General features: G+C 34.9%; 1 protein-coding gene across 1 annotated transcript; it reads left to right on the top strand.

The window, feature by feature from the left end:
• The first annotated feature begins 982 nt into the window (after positions 1–982).
• Positions 983–4,561, top strand: LOC107958576 (uncharacterized). Its single transcript, XM_016894387.2, has 7 exons — positions 983–1,405; positions 1,499–1,579; positions 1,673–1,849; positions 2,813–2,983; positions 3,067–3,282; positions 3,366–3,454; positions 3,607–4,561. The coding sequence occupies exons 1-7, from the start codon at positions 1,321–1,323 to the stop codon at positions 4,330–4,332; spliced, it is 1,545 nt and encodes a 514-aa protein (XP_016749876.1). The 5' UTR covers positions 983–1,320; the 3' UTR covers positions 4,333–4,561.
• Positions 4,562–22,935: the final 18,374 nt, after the last annotated feature.

Genomic DNA, 22,935 nt, shown 5'->3' with positions numbered 1-22,935 from the left:
GAACTTATATTTTTGCCCAAACCCTCCCACTTTATGGATGGGTTCCTGACCCGACGATCTATAAGTCTAGGTGCAATTCACAAAAATAAAAGTAAGGGTGAAATTGAGGTTATAGGGTTATAGAAAAGCATGGATGGATTCAATCAAAACCCATGAAAAAGTAAGCCAAATAAACGTCTTTGCAAAGAAAAGAATTGCAAGATAAAATACTGAAAATGATTCCATAATGGCAGATACTTGGTTTACATCAAACCCCTCAGCACATGCTACTATGGTTGTTACTACCACTATTTTTATTTATTTATTTATAGAATTTGTGATTTAGGGCATTTTTAGATAGGCGGTACGTTTACTTACGGTTAGTGTAAAAATGATAATAAAGGTAAACACTTATTCAAAGGGGCCCTTAGTCTTTGTACTTTTAAAAATTTAAAATCCAATCCTTTTACGTTTTCAATTTCAAAATCCTAATCCTATCACTATCTACATTGGTAGTGTTTGTTACAATTTGTCAACTTAACATGTTTATTTTTTATTAGTTATATGACACGTCATATGAGGGTAACTGCGTTGAAATTTTTAAATAAAAAACAAAATGACTTGTTTTTTTAATTTTTTTAGTATAAGAACTAAATTTTAAATTTGTCAAAGTACAAGGAATTAGAATCTTAATATTTGATTGATGAATTAAACTTGGAAAATGGAATTAATGGCACTGATTTTATCATATAAGTAAAATTCATACTCGAATTAACCTTTAAACTTCAATTTTTGAGTTATATTTGAGTGTGATTCAATTACGCCTTTGACCAATGTGAAGCACAAAGAAATAAAAAAGGTTAAAATCTATTATAACCCTCTATATTTTTAGAAATTAAAAATTCAGTCATTATATTTTAATATTTCGGATTTCAAAATTTGAGACTGTTAATTTTTTAATAAATTTGTTTTAAATTTAACATAAAGTTTAAATTTTCATGGAAAAGGTGTGTATTAAATGAGAGGAAAAAGAAATTAAAGAGAAAGCAGAGCAGAGAATATGATTCTTTTATTTCATTATATATGGTCTAAGGTTCTCTCTCTCTCTCTGCTTTTACTTCTTTTTATTGAACAGAGTTCCCTTCTTTTTGTTATTTAAAACACTTCCCATAATCACGACTCTCATCTTTGTCTCTTTCAAAAAAAGGTTTCTACTGACTATTATGTAAACAAAACAATATTTCTGTGGGGTCTTTCTCCTTAATGTTATATATATATAGTAAAGCCATTGTTTTGTTAAAACAAAGCTTATATCTTTGATGCTTGAATTAAAGTTAGGCAATGGTGAAGAAATGGGTTGTTTTTACTCTCATTTTTTTGGTTCTTTTTAATGGGTTTTCTTCAGTTTCTGCTACCCCACCTGCAAGTAAGTCTTTAAGGTTTCACCATTTGTAATTTGTTTTAAATTTTGCTTTGCATTTTGATCTTTTTGTTTTGTTTTTTTTTTTTACTTTTGCAGAAATTGTAACTTCAGTTGTTTCAAATGTGGTGTCTGTTCTTGTTAAATGGCTATTGTCACTAAAATCAGAGCCTAAAACAGGTAATTTCACTTTAATTTTGCTATCAAAATTCCAGTTTCCTTTGCCTTTTGGGTTTTTTAAGCTAATGGGGTTAATGGGATTTGTTTTTTTAGCTGTTTCAACCCGTTCAATGATGAAATTTGAAAGTGGATACACTGTGGAAACAGTTTTTGATGGAAGTAAGCTTGGGATTGAACCATTCTCTGTTGAAGTTTCCCCTAATGGAGAACTCTTGGTATTGGATGCTGAAAATAGTAACATTTACAAGATTTCAATGCCATTGTCTAGGTGTAAGTCAATTCTTGAAGAAACTTTTTGATTTGGGGTTTTAGATATGTGTCCAATGTCAAACTTAAAATCCAAATTCCTTTTGATTGAAATTGAAATTTTGGCTCTTTTGATTGATTTTGTTCAATGAGGCACTTTTCTTGTAAATTGTTAATAGATTCTTACCTTATTGCTTAATCAAGGTTGTTAATGTGTTTGATCCACTTTTGTATAGGAGAAGACTCGACTTTTAAAAGGATAGTTGGTAAAAGTACCATGGTAGCCCTTGGAGTCAGATTGCGTTTTGCACCCTTTATTAAAAAAATGGAGTAAACTGCTCCTTTTTATTAAGAATTTCATCCATTTCTACTTTTAAAAACTAGCATGGCTACAAGGACCGGATTCTACAGTAGAAATGGATAAAATTTTTAATAGAAGGATCAATTTGCTCTTTGATCTAACATACAAGGACTAATTTGCCCATTTTTTGAGTAGAGGGGGCAAAATGCAATCTAACTTTTAGTACAAGGGCCTCCATGATACTTTTACCAAGGATAGTTAGATCTTATGTTCTTGAAGAATCTGTATCCAATTGAATCAAAGTAACATAGGTTATATCTTTTTGAAGATTTAATCTTTTTGCTTTTTTTTATACAAAGCTGACATTGTCTATTGAACACTAAAAACTTCTAATTTACACATGTTTCCAGTCTTTTATCTTTCTAATACATGATCTAAGCCTCATGTGTATGTACTTCCACTTTTTGAACAATATTTGACTAATGTTTGGACACCTTTGAGCTTCTTTATGAAGCTTAAATACTGTGTTAATTCGAACCATGAGCCGTTCAAGTTTACTTTAGAGTTCTAATGTATGGATTTGATTTTCTTTGATTTCTTCTTGTTCGTTATCTTGGTGTTCGGTTAATATTCATACAACATATCGGTTTTCTTATTGGTTGCTGATATTGTATGCAAAACTACAGATAGCAGACCTAAGTTGGTTGCTGGATCATCCGAAGGGTACTCGGGGCACGTAGATGGGAAACCACGAGAAGCTAGAATGAATCACCCGAAAGGGCTCACGGTGGATGACAGTGGAAATATATACATCGCAGACACGATGAATATGGCTATCAGAAAGATCAGCGAATCAGGTTATTTTCAGGCATTGTTCAAAATTTTGTAGGTTCGAGTTCCGTGAAATATAAATGCTATTCTAACATAACTTCTTATGCAGGGGTTACAACTATTGCTGGAGGAGGAAAATGGAGCAGAGGAGGAGGCCATGTTGATGGTCCGAGTGAAGATGCAAAATTTTCGAATGATTTTGATGTGGTTTACATTGGAAGTAGTTGCTCTCTCTTGGTTGTAGATAGAGGAAACCTGGCCATCCGGGAGATTCAACTAAATGATGATGATTGTTCGTATCAGTATGATGGCAGTTTTCATTTAGGTACTTCACTTTTGAACTATTCTTGATTTTGTTTCCTTTCGAGATCGTGAAGATCTTTTTAAGATATAGGTTGATCGTTGCAGGTATAGCAGTGCTTGTTGCTGCTGCCTTCTTCGGTTACATGCTTGCCTTGCTACAGCATAGGGTACAAGCAATGTTCTCTTCCCATGATGTAAGTGACCTAATGTTTTATGCTTTTTGCCAATGGATTGAAGGTTGGAGATTTTCAAATTCTCTCCTTTCTCGGGTTACCGTTCTTTTTATTCTTTTCAGTGTTTATATGAATTCCATGTGATATGACCGAGCAAGTTCCGATCTTTGTAGGATTCGAGAACTCCAATAAAGAGAGGAGCTATGGTGGCACCTATGGCACCGTATCAAAGGCCTCCTAAATCAGTCAGGCCTCCATTAATTCCTGCCGAAGATGAACCAGAAAAAGTGGAAGAGGGCTTCTTTGGTTCAATTGGTAGGCTTGTCCTTAATACGGGTTCAACCATGGCTGAAATATTCGGGGGATTATTTTCTGGATTCAGAAGGAAGCCTCAGTATTATCAGCTTCAACATCAGTACCAGCAGCCAACCATGCATTCAAGAGGATGGCCTATGCAAGAGAGCTTTGTCATTCCCAATGAAGATGAGCCCCCGTCCTTAGATACTCGAACACCAACACCGAAGAGAACTTACCCATTTCCGGCCAAAGACCTTGAAAGAAAACACCATGTCAAGCAAAGCAGGCCTCACTATAATGGATGGGATGCTGATTATCCGCAACAGCAGCAAATGCAGACGCATCAACATCATCGACAGCCACCACCACAGCAGCAGCAGCCGCAGCAACAACAGCGTCTGCAGAAGCATTATTCAACAAATTCACAAACATATTATGAGAAGAACTGTGAGACAAACGAGATTGTTTTCGGGGCAGTTCAAGAACAGGATGGAAGGCATGAAGCCGTGGTGATAAAGGCCGTAGACTACGGGGATACGACTTATAGTCATCATAACCTTCGACCTCGTTTGAATTATATGGGATACTCCCATGGCTATTGACCATCTGGCTTATAACTTTACTCATAATCAAATGACAGCAGAACAAAAGAAGTTTCAAAGTTCATATCTATGCTATGAACATGGGGAGATGTAGGACTATGGATGATGAAGGTTTTTTTTTTTTACTTGGGATATGTTAGTTTCCATGTTTGTTTACATAGAAGGATGTAAAATATGTTTTTCTGTTTGATCTATAAATCAAGAGAACCCTTTAGATTTTCTTTTTTCATTTGAAATTGGTTTGATTTTTTGTTAGAATAGTGTTGGATATTTGAGTTGATATATTTAGTTGGTTAAATTCTGCTAGTAGTAATTTTACGAAAGCAATGGATTTAATTTTTGTTCTTTAATTTGATCATTTTTAGTCGTTACACTTTTTAAATTTTAAAAATCCAGTCCTCACCAAGATAACCGTTAAATTCATTAAGTTAAGTTTTGTTATTTCCAAAATTTGATGTGCTAAACATATTATTATATGTAATGCTATGTCAACTTGTTATTTTCACATATTAATCACTAAAAATTCAGTTAAAGGATAAATGACTATCATTTGCGTCAAAATTAAAAATTTAAATTTTGTAACTTAGAATGACCCAATTGAAAAATATGAACAAAATTTACAACTATACATAAAGTAAATGAGTAGTAATTGAATTTAAACAAGCAGATTTAATAATTACTGTTTGGTTTGAAAAATAAAGAGACTAAAATTGATTAAATTAAAATATAGAGACTAAATCTATAATTTTACAAAGTATAGGGACTAAACAGAATTTAATCTATTTAGCTTCACCTTCAGTGTTGCAAGTAGGTTAACTTGTTTCAAGGGTAAAATATTATATACATATATCTTATAATAATTTGCTAGCACGATCGGAAGCAATTATCGGATATCATATATTACATGCAAATGGCGTTGCCAAACAATATTACCATTTTTGGACAATAAGATACTAAGTGGATGATTGATTCATTCCATATTAGAAATAATCGAAGGAAATCTTTTGATAACATGGATTCTTATTTCTCAATGATATCCCACGGTCAAGACAATTGACTGAATCCTGTGAAACCATTTCATAGAAGTTCATTGATATTTTCTTTTAATTTATAAAGCAAATCGACTTCGATTCTTAAATAATCCACATACTTCTGCTTCTATTGTAACAAAAGAGTCTCTTTTTATGTGAAAAATGCCCGTATCAATAATTATGATTTTACGTATGGACAATTCTGGCTACACATCTTTTGTTAATTTGATCATTATTCTTTTTTTTGGTTAAATTTAACTCTTAACTTTTCAGAAAAGAGTTAAATCATTTTTTAATAGAAATGGTAACTAAAATATTAATTTTCTTTAACGATGTTGGTGTGACAACCTGTATGGTAGTCCACATATACTTTTATGCTGACATAACACTATTTGCTTTATATGTCATGTCAACAAATAAATTTAAAAATAAAAAAATATTTAAAATTCAAAATAATATAAAAAGTTAATAAAAATCTAAAAATAGTTAACATGAAGTACACGTGGGTTTTCATTTGAACCGGAATAGCATTGAAGATATCTCTAACAATCCACTTTACGTTGGTCTTTGTTATTATTTTGTATCTTGCTATTTTAGTTGTTGTTTAATGGGGGGATTTATTGTAATTGAACTCTAGTATGTTACTTAAGTCTCAAAACTCCTATATATTTGAGAGACTTGTATATGTATTGTACTAATATTGAGAACACTTATTTGTTCATAGCGAAACATATTTTGAGTGCATTTGAGAGAGTAAACAAATTTTATTTACTGTGAGTGATCTAAATCTTTAAGTATACAAGTGATGTTACTATACCGAGATGTGATAGAACTTGAATCACTCTTAGGTCAAACTCCTACAACTTGGGTCATATTCCATTTGATATCCCCCTTTAACACTCTTGGCTGAATATACAAATCAACCCAATTTCCTCTCTTCTTCTCTTTGGTTTCTTTTCTTTTCTTTTCATTTTAGGCTTAATCTTTTAGGAGTTGCTTATTAAAGGTTTAATCTTTCAAAATGGTCATGTAAGGAGAAAACCTTTATAAAAGTGTTCAAATATGTGGTTTTGATGCACTTCAGCTCAGTTTGTAGTAAAAATTAGGTGAATATTGATGTGTTTAGAATAGAACACATGAGAGTTAAATAAGATCTTATTTGAAAATAAAAGGAAAGAAAATAACAATATAATTTGAAAAGTCCTTATTTGAGCATTTTTTTGACAAAGTTTAGCCTTTGTTCGACCAATTTGAAAGGTTTAGTCTTCATTTGAACATTTTCATAAAAAAATTTGACCTTTATATGGTCATTTCGAAATGCTTGACTCTAATGTGAATAAACCTTAAAAATTTACCCTCAAATTTCAACATTTACATCAATTTTATTTACTTTTGAATTCTGACTTACTAAATTTGTACTCTTCCTATCCAAATTCAAGTAACATAAAATCAAAGTATTGGATAATGATATTGGGAAGTAAATTTATTTTATTAATTAAATAGTAACTTGAATTATTTGGATTATAAAAATATTGTTTCAAGCTTAGTTATTGAATAGGTCTCCGACGCAAGTGATCAGTTTTTGTATTTTTTTTTATACAGTATTAGGAATGAAGGATAAGGGTAACAGAGTTCAAATCAGTATACAAAAAATTTAACCACCACTTTATACAAATGAAGATTAGTCCTAGTACTCTATATATAGAATATATTCAATGCATATATTCTCAACTTAAAAAAATAAAAGTTAACTATGAAATATGAAATCTTTATTTCTTCTAATAAATGTTGTACAATGAGTTAATGACCCATTTGAAATGGCCAACTTAAAGGAATTTATTTTCAATCATCATATCTTTGTTACAACACCTTTATTATTATCTTAAACCTCAACAACAATAACCATATTGGATGACTACATTTCAATGCCCTTCTCCTTTACCACTTTGCCCTGATGAATCTTTCATCTTGAGAAGATCGAGAACTTGAAAAACTTTTTCAAGATCAAATCCGCCACCCTCTCGTCGGCTAGGGTTAGCCTTCACGACAGCATTATCGCCATGATTCAGAGCAAACCGACGAGCTTCCGGTGTGGTAGGCAACAACATGAAGCTTAAGAACATGATGAGTAGTAGAAAGAAGTGGAGGGCTTTGTGCTTCATCTCCATGAAAAGTGGGATATTTCAAAGGCTTAAAGTTTGGTTTTGAGATTTAACTAGTTAGCCACTTTGCATGGTTGTGATTTATATAGGAATATAGAAAAGGGTAAAGCTTGTTTGTCTTAGGTTTGACCGAACTATTTATTTTTATTAATAAATCAACATTAAATAATAAAAAAAAGCATACTTAAATAGTCTTTTAGGTTGAAGTACACCAATTTTCTATTTGTATGATTATCTTTTGACAAGGAATTGTGAGTCCAAAGAAACATGCAAGCAAATTCATGTAAGAGTAAAAGAGAAAATTTGGAGGGTCAATTCTTTAGAAAGATGGTTAGTGGAGGACCATTTGGCATTGGGCAACTTCCTTTTCATCTTCTATGTAGAATTTTTAAAAATTTTTCTTGACTTCAAAGTTATGTTTTATAGAATAGTCTTAAATCGCTTTCACATTTTTCTCAAAATTTTAGTAATGGATCATAATTGTAAAATTTAATTTTACTATGAAATGTAAATAAAATACTAAATTATGTATTAATATATAAATAAAAACTAATCCATACATACCCTTTACTCTGAGCTAGTTTGTATTTTATTTATTTTATTAAGTTTAAATAAAACAATTTTTATACGTTAGATCAAAAATTAAATTTGTCTATCTGTTAAAATTTTTTTATAGGTGTAATCTCAGCATTGAATGTCCAGTTTGGATGGTGTTCTCAGTGATTTCTCAATTATATATAACCTTATTTATTACGAGTTTTTCTCATTGTCTTATTTTCATCTTAAATTGAGAAGAAAAGTGTTAACTGAAAGAGAGAGAGAAGCCATTCGTATTTACTTTCGTGAAAAAAAATCAAGATTCCTCATAAAGAATATTTGAATAAGGTTATGTTTGATAAACTAAAAAAATTAAGTGCTGAAAAAAAGATAAGTGTTGAAAAAATAAGTACTGAAAAATTAAGTATTGAATTTTAAGTTATAAAATAGTTTGGTATTTTATTTAAAATTAAATATTGAATACAATTATAAAGGATAATATAATCTTAAATGAAATAAAATAAAACAAAAAAAAATCATTGATTTTATTCTCTATTAAGCTATAAGGAGGTCCCTTATCTACTCACCATTTTCACTTTTTTTTAGAAGATCAAACATATTTAAAAAATTTAAGTTGCTAAAAATATTAATTTTTAGTTAATTAAATTATTTCAACATTTTATCAAACAACGTTTTAGTCTCTCTCTTTTTCAAAAATTTTTAGGGAGATTGAGTTTAATTAAATAACAATATTGTTGTTGAAAATGGTTTAATGATGTTGACTTTATTTAATTCACCCACTCTAGATTAAACAATTGGTATGATCGCAGGTGCTTTCGGCAACAAACAAAAATTGTGCCACTTTTGAAATCTGACTAGATCCCATATTTCCTCACATAAGGAAGAGGTCGGGTCAAAGCCACATTCAAAGATGAATGTTTGTCCTTGAAGCATCAAAAAGAATTTTTCGGCCTCTTTTGATTTAAATTTGTTCGAAACAAACTCCGACAACGGAGGAGGTTTTAGAAAATGAGATATCGGGACCTTGTTTCTATAAACCGAGCCTGTAAATACTTCTATTAAATATTTACAGAAGGTTATTAGGGTGGTATTAAAATTTGGTTAAGAAATTTTAAGGTTTAAATAGTTAAGTAAGTAAAAAGGACTAAATTGAAAAAGATACAAAAGTTAAAATCTAATAGTTAAAGGGGTTAAATTGTTAAATTACTAAAGTTGTAAGTTTTTATGTGGCTATTATTCCATAATTTCATGTTAGGTACTGTTGGTGCCTTAATTTGATTTATTTTATATGTTAAAATAAATAAAAATAAAGTAAACTATATATTAAGAAACAAAAAGGTAAAATCTTTATTATTTTGTTTATGTTCATCTTCTTGGTGCCGAAAAACCACCATTTTTTAGGGTGTGAGGTTCGGCCAAGCTCTCCCTTGTGTCATGGGTTGCGCATGGGAGCCCGCAACCATGACACATCTGTGTGAACCATCAAGAAGGCAGGAGGTCATTTGGCCCAATCAGACCGGCCCGTTGCTTGAAGAGATTGAAGGCCCATCTACAAGTTAGACAAATATAATATATTATTTTATAAGATTACATATCTTAGATAAGATATGTAATCTTAGAAGATATGATTTTATATTCTTAAAGGTTTGGTGGTAGGTGGCCTTTAATCATAGCCGTTGATGTACTTAATTTTGCACCGTTGGATTTGGGGAGGCTCAACTATAAATAAGAGACCTCTTCCCTCATTGTAAATCACTTGAGTTTTGAGGAATAATAAGAGTTCTTGAGAGTATTCACTCAAACATTATTCTCTCTTGTGTTCTTGAGATTTCGTGGCTTGTTCTTATTTCGTTCTTCGTTCGCCTTTGTTTGATCGTTGAGTTGCTTTCGTTTGTGTTGGTTTTCAAAGGGGAATTCTATTGAATCCTCAAATTGTGGGAGTTAGGCTGACTTAGGAGTTTTTAAAGCAAGAAACTGCCTAAGGCCGCACGGATTGTGAGGCAAAAATCCTAAGTCCGTGACAGTTGGTATCAGAGCCAGTCTTTCGAAAGCACTATTGAAGGATGTCGAGAGAAGTTGGTGAGAATGAGCCAATGGAGACCCGTGGGAGGGCCAGGAAGGCTAGTCGATCGAGGGACATGTTGTCGAGCTTGGAAAATCGAGTGGTCAATCTCGAGGAGTCTGTTGGTGACATGAGGGAGACACTCGAAGTGGTCCTAACCCGTATGGAGGAACTGAGGGAAGACAGCAGAGTATTCGTGCTTGACACTCTTAGATCCACTTCGGACAAGCTGACGGTAAGGGACGAAGCTCTTGAGGCCCTGGTGACTGCCATGAAAGAGGAGATTGCTGAGCTTAAGGGGGAGCTCACAATTTGTAAGGTCGCTCTGGGAAATGGGATGTTGACTTCAGGATCGAAGCAACGCCATGTAGATGTTCCAAAACCCGAGAAGTTCAAGGGGGCTAGGTCTGCGAGAGAAGTGGACAACTTCCTGTGGGAATTGGAGCAATATTTTCGAGCAATGGGCATTGAGGATGATGCCACTAAGGTAAACACTGCTTCGATTTACTTTACTGATGTTGCTCTCTTATGGTGGCGACGTAGGTCCACGGATGAGAGACGTGGAGGAACGGCCATTGGGACTTGGGAGGAGTTCCAAGGAGAGTTAAAGAAGTAGTTTTATCCGCAGCATGCTGAAAAGGAGGCTCGTGCTAAGTTGCGTTGGCTTACGCAACAAGGCACTATTCGAGATTATGTGCGAGAGTTTAGTGAGCTGATGCTTCAGATCTCAGACTTGAATGAGAAGGAAGCATTTTATATGTTTGAGGATGGGCTAAGAATGTGGGCTAAGCAAGAGTTGCGCCGCCTAGGCATCACCGATTTGACTGTAGCTATGGCTGAGGCAGAGAACTTCTACGAAGCTGGTGGGAGAAAGTTTGACAATAATGATGCTTCCAAAACCAAGCCAAGACCCAAAGGCAATGGTGGGGGAGACAAAGAGCAAACAGAAAGGAGTGGCGAAGCCCTAAGGAATTATAATGGTAGACCAGGGGATAAGAAAGAGCCAATGAGATGCTTTCTTTGCCAAGGTCCACATCGGTTGAGTGTTTGTCCAAAGAGGGCCGCTTTCAATGCTATGGAAGCACGCGAAGAGGCCAATCCTGACACCAAAAGTCTTGGTACGATATTGGGCGGTGTTGAAGACAAGACGAGTAATGGGCTGATGTTTGTGGACATCATCGTGGCAGACAGAAAATTGAATGCCCTTGTTGATACTGGTGCATCTGATTTGTTCATGTCTAAAGAGATGGCGAAGGAACTCGGTCTCAAAGTGGAGGAAGATTCGGGTCGAATAAAAACGGTAAACTCAGAAAGTATTCCCATAACGGGTGTGGCTAAAAGGGTGGAACTCAAACTTGGCGAGTGGACAGGCAAGGCAACCATTAAGGTAATCCCACTTGATGATTATGATTTTGTGGTAGGATTGAGTTTGTTTGACCGACTTAATGCGTATATTCATCCTTCCGAGAACTACATGATGATCTCTGATTCGAACCATCGTTATATGGTGCGAATGAAAAGAAAGGGAAACATGGAAGGCAAAACATTGTCGGCAATCCAATTTGCCAAAGGAGTACGTAGAAACGAAGTCTCCTATTTAGCCACCTTAAGGAACAATGTGGAGGAGAAATTCGAGGAAGAAATCCCAAAAGAAGTGAAGCAGTTGTTGCAGTCTTTTCAAGATGTAATGCCCACAGAGTTGCCCAAGACATTGCCACCAAAGAGGGAGGTAGATCACAAGATTGAGTTGTTGCCTAATACTGAGCCACCAGCAAGGGCACCATATCGAATGTCTCCGCCTGAGTTGGAGGAATTGAGGAAGCAGTTAAGGGAACTTCTAGATGCCGGGTTTATTAAACCTTCCAAAGCCCCATTTGGAGCGCCGGTGTTATTCCAAAGGAAGCATGATGGGTCCTTAAGATTGTGCATTGACTATAGGGCCTTAAACAAGATCACTGTGAAGAACAGGTATCCCATTCCTCTCATTGCAGATCTGTTCGATCAACTTGGTAGCGCGAGATGGTTTACTAAGTTGGATTTGCGATCGGGGTACTACCAAGTGAGAGTAGCCGAAGGGGATGAGCCCAAAACAGCCTGTGTGACTCGGTATGGGTCTTTTGAATTCTTGGTGATGCCGTTCGGGTTGACAAATGCTCCGGCAACATTTTGTACCCTAATGAATAAGGTATTACAACCTTTCTTAGATCGCTTTGTGGTTGTTTATCTTGACGACATTGTGGTGTATAGTAAGACGCTTGAGGAGCATGTTGGACATCTGAGAGAGGTGTTCCAAGTCCTACAGGAAAATGAGCTGTATGTCAAAGAGGAAAAATGCTCATTTGCCCAACGAGAGGTGCCTTTTCTTGGCCATATTGTAGGAGGTGGCATGATCAGAATGGATGCAAGCAAAGTCCGAGCAATTTCCAATTGGGAGCCACCAACCAAGGTAACGGAATTGCGGTCCTTTCTTGGTTTAGCAAACTACTATCGACGTTTCATTGAAGGCTACTCCAAGATCACTACACCCTTGACGGACTTATTGAAAAAGGGCAAAGTATGGGACTGGGACTCTCGGTGTGAGAAAGCTTTTGACCAAGTAAAGCAAGCAATGGTGAGTGAACCTGTACTTGCTTTACCGGATTTTACAAAGGCGTACGAGGTGCGCACGGATGCCTCATACTATGCAATTGGGGGAGTATTGATGCAAGAAGGACATCCAATTGCTTTCAAGAGTCGAAAGCTGAATGAGACAGAACGGAGATACACGGTCCAAGAAAAAGAGATGACTGCTGTGGTGCATTGTTTGCGCACATGGAGGCACTATTTGCTGGGTTCCAGGTTCGTGGCATTCACTGATAATGTTGCAAATAGTTATTTCCTAACCCAGAAAAAGTTGTCCCCCAAACAGGCTCGTTGGCAGGTTTTCCTAGCAGAGTTTGATTTTAGCATGGAGTACAAGCCGGGGAGTGCCAACATTGTAGCTGATGCGCTTAGCCAAAAGATGGAATTTGCAACGATAAGCCAACCCAATAGTCCCTTATTGGAGCGCATTCAAGAAGGGTTGTCCCACGATTCCACGGCCAAAAATTTGATTGAGCTTGCTAAAGAGGGAAAAACGAGGCGATTTTGGCTCGAGGGAGAATTATTATACACTCAAGGACAACGTCTATATGTGCCCCAACATGGGAACTTGCGAAAGGAAGTCATGAAGGAATGTCATGATTCAAGATGGGCTGGACATCCAGGCATGCACCGCACTTTAGCTCTCTTGGAGGATCGATTTTATTGGCCTCACATGAGTGACGATGTGGAGACTTATGTGAAAACTTGTTTGGTGTGCCAACAAGATAAAATTGAGTTGAAGGCTCCTGCTGGGTTGCTACAGCCTTTACCTATTCCGGAGCGCCCATGGGAGAGTTTATCCATGGACTTTATTGTAGGTTTGCCTAAATCTGATGGATTTGCAAACATTTTTGTTGTAGTGGACAGGTTTTCGAAGTATGCAACTTTTATCCCCACAACCAAGGAGTGTCCTGCTGAGGAGGCTGCTCGCTTGTTTCTTAGACATGTGGTGAAGTATTGGGGAGTGCCACAATCTATCATCAGCGATCGAGATGGGCGATTCACGGGACGATTTTGGACGGAGTTGTTCAAGTTAATGGGTTCAAACTTAAACTTTTCAACCAGCATGCATCCACAAACCGATGGGCAAACTGAACGAGTGAATGCGTTGTTGGAGATATATCTACGGCACTATGTGAGTGCCACACAAAGGGACTGGCCAAAGTTGCTAGATGTGGCTCAGTTTTCTTACAATTTGCAAAGAAGTGGGGCGACAAACCAGAGTCCGTTCGAGATAGTAACAGGACAACAACCACTTACACCCAATGCTGTTGCGACTCATTATGGGGGACCGAATCCAGCAGCCTATCGATTTGCGAAAGATTGGCAAGAGCAAAACGATTTGGCTAGAGCTTGTCTTCACAAGGCAAGTAAGCGCAATAAGAAATGGGCGGATCGAAATCGAAGGGACGTACAATTTCAGGTAGGTGAACCAGTTCTTGCGAAACTACACCTGATTTTACGACATGATGGGTTGCACAAAGGACTCGTTCGGCGGTACGAGGGGCCATTTCGAATTGTGAAGAAGGTAGGCAAGGTGGCCTACAAGCTCGAGTTGCCTGAAAAGCTTAAAGTTCATCCAGTATTCCACGTGAGTATGCTTAAACCATTCCATGAAGATAGAGAAGACCCAAATCGAAGCAAGTCTGAACGAGCACCAATGGGGGTAAAAGTCGCCTATGATCGAGAGGTCGAGAACATCGAAGCGGATCGTATGGTCAGACGTAAGCACTACCGACCGCGGCGCGAATACTTAGTCCGATGGAAGGGATTCCCGGATAGTGAGATGAGTTGGGAACCTGCTGAAGCCTTGTGGCAATTCCAAGACAAGATAGATCGATACCATGCAGAGGACGCGACGAGGGCGTCGCTAGATTTGGTGGGGAAGAATGTCATGGGTTGCGCATGGGAGCCCGCAACCATGACACATCTGTGTGAACCATCAAGAAGGCAGGAGGTCATTTGGCCCAATCAGACCGGCCCGTTGCTTGAAGAGATTGAAGGCCCATCTACAAGTTAGACAAATATAATATATTATTTTATAAGATTACATATCTTAGATAAGATATGTAATCTTAGAAGATATGATTTTATATTCTTAAAGGTTTGGTGGTAGGTGGCCTTTAATCATAGCCGTTGATGTACTTAATTTTGCACCGTTGGATTTGGGGAGGCTCAACTATAAATAAGAGACCTCTTCCCTCATTGTAAATCACTTGAGTTTTGAGGAATAATAAGAGTTCTTGAGAGTATTCACTCAAACATTATTCTCTCTTGTGTCCTTGATATTTCGTGGCTTGTTCTTATTTCGTTCTTCGTTCGCCTTTGTTTGATCGTTGAGTTGCTTTCGTTTGTGTTGGTTTTCAAAGGGGAATTCTATTGAATCCTCAAATTGTGGGAGTTAGGCTGACTTAGGAGTTTTTAAAGCAAGAAACTGCCTAAGGCCGCACGGATTGTGAGGCAAAAATCCTAAGTCCGTGACACTTGTGCATGGTTATATTTTTGAGGTTAATTTTTAGTAATTTTTGTGTTTTTGAGTTCGTATTAGCTTAATCTAGCTAATTCAGATTGTAAAACGGTTAGACATTATAAACTGTGTCACGGATGAATTTAATATGTTTTTGAAGTTTTATGATAGATTGTTAAGCTTGGTTGTTAAATGGATATATTTTGTTAAGTAATTTTGACGATTTAAAGGTTTAGGGACTTATTTATGAAAATGGTAAAATTTAAGGAAAATATTGTAAATTATTGATAAATATGAGCTATTATAAGATTGGGGAAAAATCAGTTAGCATAATTTATGGTTAAAAATGGTGAAATTGCAAGTTTCGAGTTTAGGGACTAAATTGCATAAAAGGTAAAAAAATGAGGGCAATTTTATAAATTTTTATTATTAAGGGTTATAAGTTAAATTGATTATTTTAAATGCTAGAATGGGGTTAATTGAATAGAAATATTTATCTAGATCAAGAAACAATTCGAACGGACACAAATCGCGAAAAAGTCAAAATAGCGGAATAATGGTTTGATCGTGTTAGAAGTTGTTATGAGTTTAGGGAAGTTCGTATAGAGATTAAATTTTTCATTTGATGTTTTGGATGAGTTACTATGTATAATTATGTGAATTATGATCTTGATTTGATAATTGATATTATGGATATTATTAGAAGGTTAGTTGACTTAAAGTTGTAATTTATAAATGTGAAATTCATGATGGTATACAAAAATGTTATAATGCGATTGAAATAAGGGATTTGAGATGTAAAAGTCTCATTTGAACCTTGTGAATACTTAGGATACGAATGACATGTCATTAGGGTTATATGGTTTTGGGTGCTAGTTTTGAATGCTTTACCGATGGCTGAGGTCCTGCATTTGTTGCGGATACTCCATAGCTCGTGTGAGTAGCATCGAGTAGCTAACATTCCGGCATACAGCTCGTGTGAGCAAACCCATTTTACAGCTCGCGTGAGCACTAATGGAAAGGAAATGTTACGGTTACATGAAAAGGTATACTATGTGTGAGTATTCCCGAGTATCCAATGCTATTTTATACGGTTCAATATAAAAACTTAATGTACTAATGTTCATATGAAATTGAAAGATGGATATGCACATATGCAATGAAAAGGATAAAAATTTATCATGTGATGGATGAAATAAGCATGAAATTTATTTCTTAATATATGTTATGTTTACTTATTATCTACTGACTATGTGGATTCAAATGTGTAGAATGTGAAATGGATATATATATATGTGTGTGTGTGTGTGTGTGTGTGTGTGTGTGTGATGGATGATATATAAAACCTAAATGCTTATTAGGTATATGTCATGATTTACTATGCTATATTATGTATGATATATGAAATTTGAGGTGTGAAAGGTAATGGAAATGAAAGTATATAGTATATGATGAAAGTGATTGATGATTTGAAAAGCTTGAGATGTTATATGCCTTATTTGGTTAAATTTATATGTGCATTGCTTCACCTACTAATCTTGTGAGGTGTTGTGTATAGGAAAAGGAAATTTAGACTATGCTTAACATACTTGCGTATATATATGTGTTTTGAAAAAAAGTTGATATATGCTTGTGTTAATAAGCGAGTTTGGTCTCTTATGTGTGTGTCTTGTGCAGGAATGTGATTGAGTGGTGTAATTTGAGAATGAATTAACTAATTGGTGAGTGTGTGATGTGCGTTTGGCAAGTATAAGTTTGAATACATATGCGAGTTTACTACTTGGTAAGTTGAGATGTTTTGGTTGATGCGAAACTTGTGTATACGTTTATTTTGGCCTTGTAAAATACTTAAGTTAATATGTGTATTTGGTCATTTGAAGGTCAAGTAAATAGATGTCATATTTATAGCATCGAAGCATGTCAATTGTGTGTTTGTATCGTATATGTTCAAGGTATGAAAATGGCTTGAAATGTGTTGAATCAATGTTTGACTTGTGGTGCCTTTGAATGATATATTGGTTAGAGCAATTAGGATAATTGAATGACGTGTTTTGTAGGTGTTTAATGTGTGTTTTTGTTTACATGTATGTGTGGGAAGAAGGGTGTCTTGTAATGCAAGAATAGGCTTTGAGTTGTCTTGTTTTAAGGGTTGATTTTGGAGCATACGACTTGGGACACGGGATATCACACAGCCATGTGCCATACACGGTCACTTTACACGGCCGTGTGTTGTTTTATTTTCAGGTGCAGGCTTCACACGGCCTGGCACACGGCTTGCGACACGGTCGTGTGACCCAAGTCAATGAGTTACACAGTTTGACATATGGGTTAGGACACGACTGTGTTTCCCATAGTTCGAATGTCCACATGGCCGTGTGATCCTTGTTTCCTGATTTTTCATGTTTTTCCAAATTTTTCTGATTTGTTTGGAATTAGTCCGTGATTGTTCCTAAACTATTTTTAAAGTCTTTTAGGCTTGATTTAATGCCATAAAAGTATTTTTGCTATAAATAAATTTTGTTATCTAATGCTAATGTATAATTGTATATTAGTTTCTATTTCGATGATAAATGTTTTGATTTGTACAGTAATGCTCTGTAACCTTGATTCGACGACAGAGACGGGTTAGGGATGTTACACTAGGGAAGGAAATTTGGGAGACTAGGGCTAAAAATGAAAAGAATTTGGGGGGGTTTGGGTGAGTTTTAAGGTTAAATGTGGATAAAACACGTGGGTGCAATACCCAAAACAGGTTTTTTGCAAAACCCAATAGGGGTATCACAATACCACAGTTGGGTATCGTAATATCCTTGAGTGTTTTGGTCCCTCCCATTTGAAACTGTCCTAGGTATTGCGATACCAAGGAGTCTGTATCTTGATACCATTGCATGTTTTCAGGTCAAAGCTAAAATATGAAACTATTTGGGATATCGCGATACTAGAGGGTCAGTATCGCAATATCGAAAGGTGTTTTTGCCTCTCTTTACTGTCCATGGTGGTGTTGACCAATGGATATCACGATACCACTATAATATACCCCAAAATTTCTAATGTTTTAGTCTAAACTCCTAACTACACAAAAATAAGTCCTACAAAGTCTTAAATCTAATCATGCATTAACATTAGCACAAATATAGGGTTAAAAAAGTCTTAGTGTTTTCTTGATAATTGCTTGAAGAAGATAAATGTGGCAACAATGGTGGAACAAAATAACACTAAAAATAAGATTTTTATCAAAGAAAAGAAAATGGAGTTTAACTATATTAATGATTAAGGGTTAAACTGAAAATACAAAGCAAGTTTGAGTACTAAACAACAATTAAGACTAAGCTATAGTGAAACTTAACTAACTAACTACCAACACCACTAAAAACCATAAAATTTTGATGCTAAACCTTAAAAATATGAAGAAGGCTACTCTAACCTTAAGTTAAAAATATAAACGAACAAAAATAAAGTAGCTTACTGTTCTTCTTAGCCAAAAGTGGCTTTTAACAACTTATTCCAAACCAAAATTTTGGACGATAATGGCCTTGATGTTGTATTTTAATTGGTGCTGGTGTTGGACAAAAACTACCTCTACAATCATTTTTCTCTTTGTAAGGCAGCGTATCGTGATACCTAGGCTCTAGTATCGTGATACCCTAGGTAGTATCAAACTTAGGAGTCTTGGGGGGTCTTGGTATGATGATACCCATCCTTGGTATCGCGATATCGTTGGAATTGGTCTCAATTTCCTTCACTTCAGCACTGTCAGGAGTATTACGACCCCCATGGTTCAATATCATGATACCCCATTCTAAAGGTGATTTCCCCAAGCTTGGGTCATTGTCAACTTCCTACACTACTAAATCATATTATTAGTTCCCCATGATACGTTTGACCAATTTAGGTTTAAAAAATGGCATAAAACTAACAAAAACACTTTATTAATAACAAAAGTTAAAAATCAATAAAAGTAACAAAAAGACACCTAAATTGCTTAAGAATAAGCTCTTTAAGTGTAATGGATAACCTAATTTGACATATAAAATTACGGTAGATCATCTGCTCGTCTACTCCTTTCATCATCTCAATCGGTGCCTTCAAACCTTAGCTCGGATATCAACTATCACGGGGCTAGAAATTTAGTCTTGCGAACCGCGTGACCTTACGCAAAAATTTAACTTCAAATCCTCCTAAGTTAGCGTAACTTTTGAAAGTGAGAATTCACAAAGGATAATTCTGTAAGGCACTGAAATAAAGCAAAAGCAACTCAAAAGATAGTGGAACTTGACTTGAACAAAAATGCCACAAGAAAGCTATTCACACAAGGTATTTGAGTAAATGCTCTCAAATATATTTTCTTACTTAAAAATGAAGTGATTACAAAGGAAGGGAATGCCTCTATTTATTGTTCAGTTCCCCCGGATAAAACAATACAATTTAACTAAATATAACATCCTTAACCTGTATCCGTCGTTGAAACAGGGTTATTAAGCATTACCGAGCAAACATAATAGTAAATCATTTAATTCAAGCATCATGCAAAAATAATCTAATTACATTCAAATATATAACGTCTCTTAATCGAGCCCTCAAGGCCCCAAAAATACTATAGAAATAGTCTGGGGCTAAATCGGAAACATTTGAAAAGTTTAGGAAAAAGTTGAAAAATTTGGATTGCAGAGGTCACATGGCCGCGTGACTCACAAGGCTGAGACACATGCCCGTGTCTCAAGCTGTGTAACAATTGAAATAGGGACACACGGTCGAGTCCCAGCCCATGTAACTCTCTGACTTGGGTCACTCGGCCAAGCCACACGCTTGTGTGTCAGACTGTGTAACAATCGAAATAGCAACCTTTATGACCCACAAGGGACACACGACTGTGTTGTCTGGCCGTGTGTCACACACGATTGAGACACATGCCTTTGTCTTAGACCTTGTGGACAAGAAATAGGCCAAAATCCAACCTTTTCTTTAAGCAATTTCAACAAGTACTTACAAGCCAAATGAACTTATGATCAAGACACAAAACATGCCAAAATATGCATAATAAGACCATTTCAATATACCATAAATCCATTCAACCAATATGCCATTTAGGCACCTCAATCACAACCAAGCATTCATTTACTTTTGCATCAAAATGATCATGTTTCATCCAAACAACCTTAACTAAATTCCATATCAACACATAACCTAATTGACCACATTTCAACCATGCCCACACATGCCACTTTGGCTATTTAAATCATGCATCAATTTAGCAATAAAAACAACAACCATTAAGACATCAAATGCCAAAAGTACACTAACCATATAACCATTTTTACAAGCCAAATTCATCAAACAAAAGTCCACCTATACATGCCATTATAACCTTGATCAAGATATCAAAAACTATCGATATAATCGCTGGATAGTGTGATAGGTCTCTGATCGAGCTTTCGGTAATCTGGAAAGTAAAGGAAAAATAACTACGTAAGCAATTAATGCTTAGTAAGCTTGTATAAACTTTAAACATTACATGCCATTTAATAATGAACTTTATGGGGGTAATTATAAACCTAAACCAATTCCACAAAGTTTATCAACCTTTTTTAACCATCAACTCATAAATGGGCAAATTCACCAATATCACATATATTTTTCATTCCTAACATGAAAGAATTTGTAAAACATATTACTCAATCATTAACCTTTTCATAATATTATAAACCACTCCATTTACTTTCTTACCATTCCATTTACTTACTTTCTATTTCATTTACTTAGCATAAATTCAATTAACAATTATATATTTGTTCATGAACTAAGTAAATTCATCCATAGCAATATGTAAGTTTATCCCATATAAATACATCATTAAACTCATCAATCCATTTTTCATCATTTTACATCTTAACTCTGAACTTACTGTTTCGTTACCTTTTCTTACTTGTCTCATTTGCATAATACAAGACATAAGCATAAACATCACCCACATGATAAACCATTTTATTAGAAAATACATACTTTGATTCTCACCACCCTTTTATGAACATAAGCATATTTCCATGTGGACACTTACCATTTCAATGCATAACTTTAAAAGTAAACATAATACAATCCAACCAATAGCTTGGCACAAGCCTAAGCATCATCAACAACACATGTTAGTGCATCAATTCATAATTCACTTGAATTAACATAAGATAAGTTATTAAACATGAATAACCTCACTTGAAATCATCAATTTCATGAACTTAGACATAGCTTCATTTAACATTTTCTTTTCATTCTTTTTTCATAGTTTTCATGATATAAATCAATTGAATACTCAATTGAATAGCAAATTCATCAAATTCATTAAACAAATTACCTTAGCAAAATTTCAATTCGAAGAACGACTTATGGATAAGATTTCATCATCAGATCAACCGAACCTACCAGACAGAAGCTCATAAGAGCTAATCCAATCGAAACACACCAGACAGAAGCTCATAAGAGCTAATCCAATTGAAACACACCAGATAGAGAGTATAACATGAGAGTTCGCAACAAATGCTGAACCTCGGTTCACTCGGGTAATATAATAATATCTCCCTCCAATACCATCTCCACTTCAAATCCTCATAACACACCAAATCATGATTGTACTCTATCTCACGTTCAATCCAAACCGAGCATCAAATTCAATAATATATATCAATTTACCATTTGTTATCAACAATTAAAAATAAATATATAAATTGTTCCATGATAATCTACTCAAAAATTCATATTTATATTAAATTTTAAACCGTACGAACTTACCTGGTCAAATCGCAAAAATGTTGAAGTACAGGGGCTTTTTGGTAATTTACCATTTTCCTTGATTTTTCCACTCAATCTTGATCTAAATTAATAAATTCATTCCATTTATTAATTTATATAGTAAGAAAATTATTCTATGCAATTTAGTCATTTTTGACATTTTTACAAAATTACCCTTAACATTTTACTTTTATTCAATTTAGTCCCTAAGCCTAAAATATGCAAATTAACCATTTTTACCCAAATTTAAGCCTAGATGAATGTTCATAACTTCCAATACAGCCCATATTTATAAAAATTTCACATCAAACCCTTCTACTTTTATTATTTTAACAATTTAGTCCCTAATAGATAAATTTATCAATAATCACTTAACAAAATACTTTTAAATAGCAACTAATATCTCAAATTCATCATTTAACATGAAAAATCACTAGATTCATCAATGGCAACATTCAAATTCTTTAACAGTTTTAAAATCAAAGGTACGGGCTAGCTGGACCTAGTTGTAACGATCTCAAAATCATAAAAATTATTAGAAACAGGGCTAAAATTACATAGCAATCTAGAATTTGAACTTGCCAAAACCTCCATGCTCAAAAATGGCTTCTTCTCCCTTTTCAATTCGGTGATGAAGAAATGTAAAAGATGGTGAAACATTTTGGCTTAATTTGATTTAATTTAATTTAATTATTAAATTACCATTTTACCCTTAGTTAATAATTAAATAAAACACCAAATTCATGCCCATAATTGTCCACTAACTCCTTGAATGGGTTTAATTATTATTCAAGTCCCTTTAACTTTATTTAATAAGCCATTTAATCAATCAAACTAAATAGTGATCAAATTTTACATCTTTCACGATTTAGTCCTTTTTAATTAATTAACTATTGAAACGATAAAATTTATTAATAAACT

This window comes from Gossypium hirsutum, chromosome D07, assembly GCF_007990345.1.
Source record: "Gossypium hirsutum isolate 1008001.06 chromosome D07, Gossypium_hirsutum_v2.1, whole genome shotgun sequence".
Classification (NCBI taxonomy): domain Eukaryota; kingdom Viridiplantae; phylum Streptophyta; class Magnoliopsida; order Malvales; family Malvaceae; genus Gossypium; species Gossypium hirsutum.
The sequence above is the reverse complement of the archived record's forward strand: the minus strand, read 5'-3'. Positions and strand labels throughout refer to the sequence as shown.